At 49.6% G+C, this 2500-nt stretch overlaps 2 protein-coding genes across 7 annotated transcripts in view; one reads left to right on the top strand and one right to left on the bottom strand.

Annotated features, from left to right (window-relative positions):
• Window positions 1-346, bottom strand: part of dorip1 (dopamine receptor interacting protein 1) — a 3364-nt gene extending 3018 nt beyond the window's left edge. The window contains exon 1 of the mRNA XM_084096155.1: window positions 206-346. Within this exon, the coding sequence (XP_083952281.1) occupies window positions 206-273 (68 nt within the window). The 5' untranslated portion in view covers window positions 274-346. The remainder of the gene's footprint in view (window positions 1-205) is intronic.
• Window positions 347-450: 104 nt separating this feature from the next.
• Window positions 451-2500, top strand: part of fsip1 (fibrous sheath interacting protein 1) — a 30558-nt gene continuing 28508 nt past the window's right edge. For 2 of the 6 annotated variants that reach the window (XM_084096512.1, XM_084096510.1), the window contains exons 1-5: window positions 452-770; window positions 931-971; window positions 1058-1124; window positions 1396-1553; window positions 1680-1716. In XM_084096512.1, the coding sequence (XP_083952638.1) occupies window positions 945-971; window positions 1058-1124; window positions 1396-1553; window positions 1680-1716 (289 nt within the window). In that variant the 5' untranslated portion in view covers window positions 452-770; window positions 931-944. Of the gene's footprint in view, window positions 972-1057; window positions 1125-1146; window positions 1293-1395; window positions 1554-1679; window positions 1717-2500 lie in introns of those variants that run through there. The other 4 variants (XM_084096515.1, XM_084096511.1, XM_084096514.1 and 1 more) reach the window with 4 other exon arrangements.

The following is a 2500-nucleotide window of genomic DNA, read 5'->3' as shown; positions in this document are numbered from 1 at the left end:
ATGAGCTAATATTTAGAGCTTATTATGAAGTTTGAAAGTTTATCAGAAATCCGGCTGATAATAAGCAAAACTCATTCATTTGAATTCTTGTATTAAAAAAAAACTGCACTTGATTAGCTGTCCTGATTAATCCTCAATACTCGAGTGCTGTTGTTGCACAGATGTGTGTGTCAGTGTTTCAGAGCTCGTCATGTGATGCTCTCACCTCTCGGAGTGTGAGATGAAGCTCCGCAGATCCTCTGTGTCTGTTAAACAGCAGAAATCTCTCTCCATATTAATGTTTCGCACGTTTCGCACGTCTTCATCTCCACGCAGTAAACAAACATGGCATCTGTTTTCCTGGAGAAGCCCCGCCCACCTGATGACGCGACACGCACGCAGCGCGGACGAAGCCCCGCCCACTCGAGTCTTTTATTTCTCGCTTCTGTTAAAGTATGAATGTACTTGTGACCTATTTTTGTTTTGAAATTACTAAAAGTATGCTTTCAATGCCCATTTACATGTATAAAGATACGTTTAGAATGACGCTAGAGCCTCTTGTGGCAACGGTGATTGATGGAAATGGAAAGTTGTTGCAAAAAAACTTATTTCCCGAAAAATGTCGTTATAATGTGATAACGTCATCACGTTTCCTGTGTTGAACTTGTGTAGTATATTTCTATTATAATAAACCGACTTCTGTCTATAGTTACTACATCCGGGAGATTTGCGTCCCTGGAGACCAGTGGGGCGCAGTGTAAACACAGCAGAGCACCGACACACAGTTCGCAGTGTGTGAGAGAGTTTACTTTAATATAATTACTTTAGTTGTGTTTATTTGCTGCTTGATCGAGTCGACATGTTCATGTTCTGAGTAATTTGATCATATTTCACTTGAATACCGCTGTAATGACACAGATGCTATAAATGTGTGTGAATGTTGTGTTGTAGAAGCGGCAGGTGAGATGGAGGATATTCTCACAGTACAGACGGTGAGGAAACACACACACACTCACTGACTCACACTCACACACTCTCTCTCTCTCTCTCTCACACACACTGTCATTGGTGTGTTCAGAATGCAGAGGATCGGCGTGAGAAGAGGAACTCTGGCTCTCCAGCAGAGAAGCTGCTCTCAGATCAAGGTTTGACATTCGTCAGGAATCATGAACTGTCAATCACACCATGAACACAAGTATGAGACGTGTATGAGTGACAGCAAGTGTAATAACGCCAGGAGACGCTGCTGTACACTGACAGTCACAGGCGTCGCATCATATCTGGACTGTATATTGTCACAAAATGTTAAAAATGTCAGTATATAGAGTTGGATGTATAGCACACATGCAGATGTAATGTAAATGTAAATAAAGCGATCAGATGATGATGATGAAGATGATGATGATGATGTTGCAGTGTGTGTGGACTGTATGGACATCACGAAGGGTCGTTTGGAGAACATCTCTCGCCCGGCCTCTGGTGCAGCTCCTCTCTCTCTCTCTGAGATCAGGAGAACGAGTCGAGAGCGTCCCGGATCTCTGGAGCTGCTCAGCCCGGACCTCACACACACACAGGTGGAGCTCACACACACACACACACACACACACACAGGTGGAGCTCACACACACACAGGTGGAGTGTCGGAGTGTGTGAGACGGACAGAACTAATGTGTATGTGTGTGTGTGTGTGTGTGTAACAGGGTCAGGGCAGCGTAGCAGAAACCAGCTCTGATCAAGGTACAGTAATCTTTATAACCCTCCTCCTTCCCTCGGGTCATTCTGACCCAAACTCCTGTCGCACTCCTGTCGCACTCCTGCACTCCTGTCGCACTCCTGTCACACTCCTGCACTCCTGTCGCACTCCTGCACTCCTGTCGCACTCCTGTCGCACTCCTGTCGCACTCCTGTCGCACTCCTGTCGCACTCCTGTCGCACTCCTGCACTCCTGTCGCACTCCTGTCGCACTCCTGCACTCCTGTCGCACTCCTGTCGCACTCCTGCACTCCTGTCGCACTCCTGCACTCCTGTCGCACTCCTGTCGCACTCCTGTCGCACTCCTGCACTCCTGTCGCACTCCTGTCGCACTCCTGCACTCCTGTCGCACTCCTGTCACACTCCTGCACTCCTGTCGCACTCCTGTCGCACTCCTGCACTCCTGTCGCACTCCTGTCACACTCCTGTCGCACTCCTGTCGCACTCCTGTCGCACTCCTGCACTCCTGTCGCACTCCTGTCACACTCCTGCACTCCTGTCGCACTCCTGTCGCACTCCTGCACTCCTGTCGCACTCCTGTCACACTCCTGCACTCCTGTCGCACTCCTGTCGCACTCCTGCACTCCTGTCGCACTCCTGTCACACTCCTGTCGCACTCCTGTCGCACTCCTGTCGCACTCCTGTCGCACTCCTGTCGCACTCCTGCACTCCTGTCGCACTCCTGTCGCACTCCTGCACTCCTGTCGCACTCCTGTCGCACTCCTGTCGCACTCCTGCACTCCTGTCGCACTCCTGCACTCCTGTCGCA

Source organism: Abramis brama (assembly GCF_963993115.1).
Source record: "Abramis brama genome assembly, chromosome: 21".
NCBI lineage: Eukaryota > Metazoa > Chordata > Actinopteri > Cypriniformes > Leuciscidae > Abramis > Abramis brama.
Note: the sequence above shows the minus strand (reverse complement) of the source record. Positions and strands in the feature narration are given on the sequence as shown.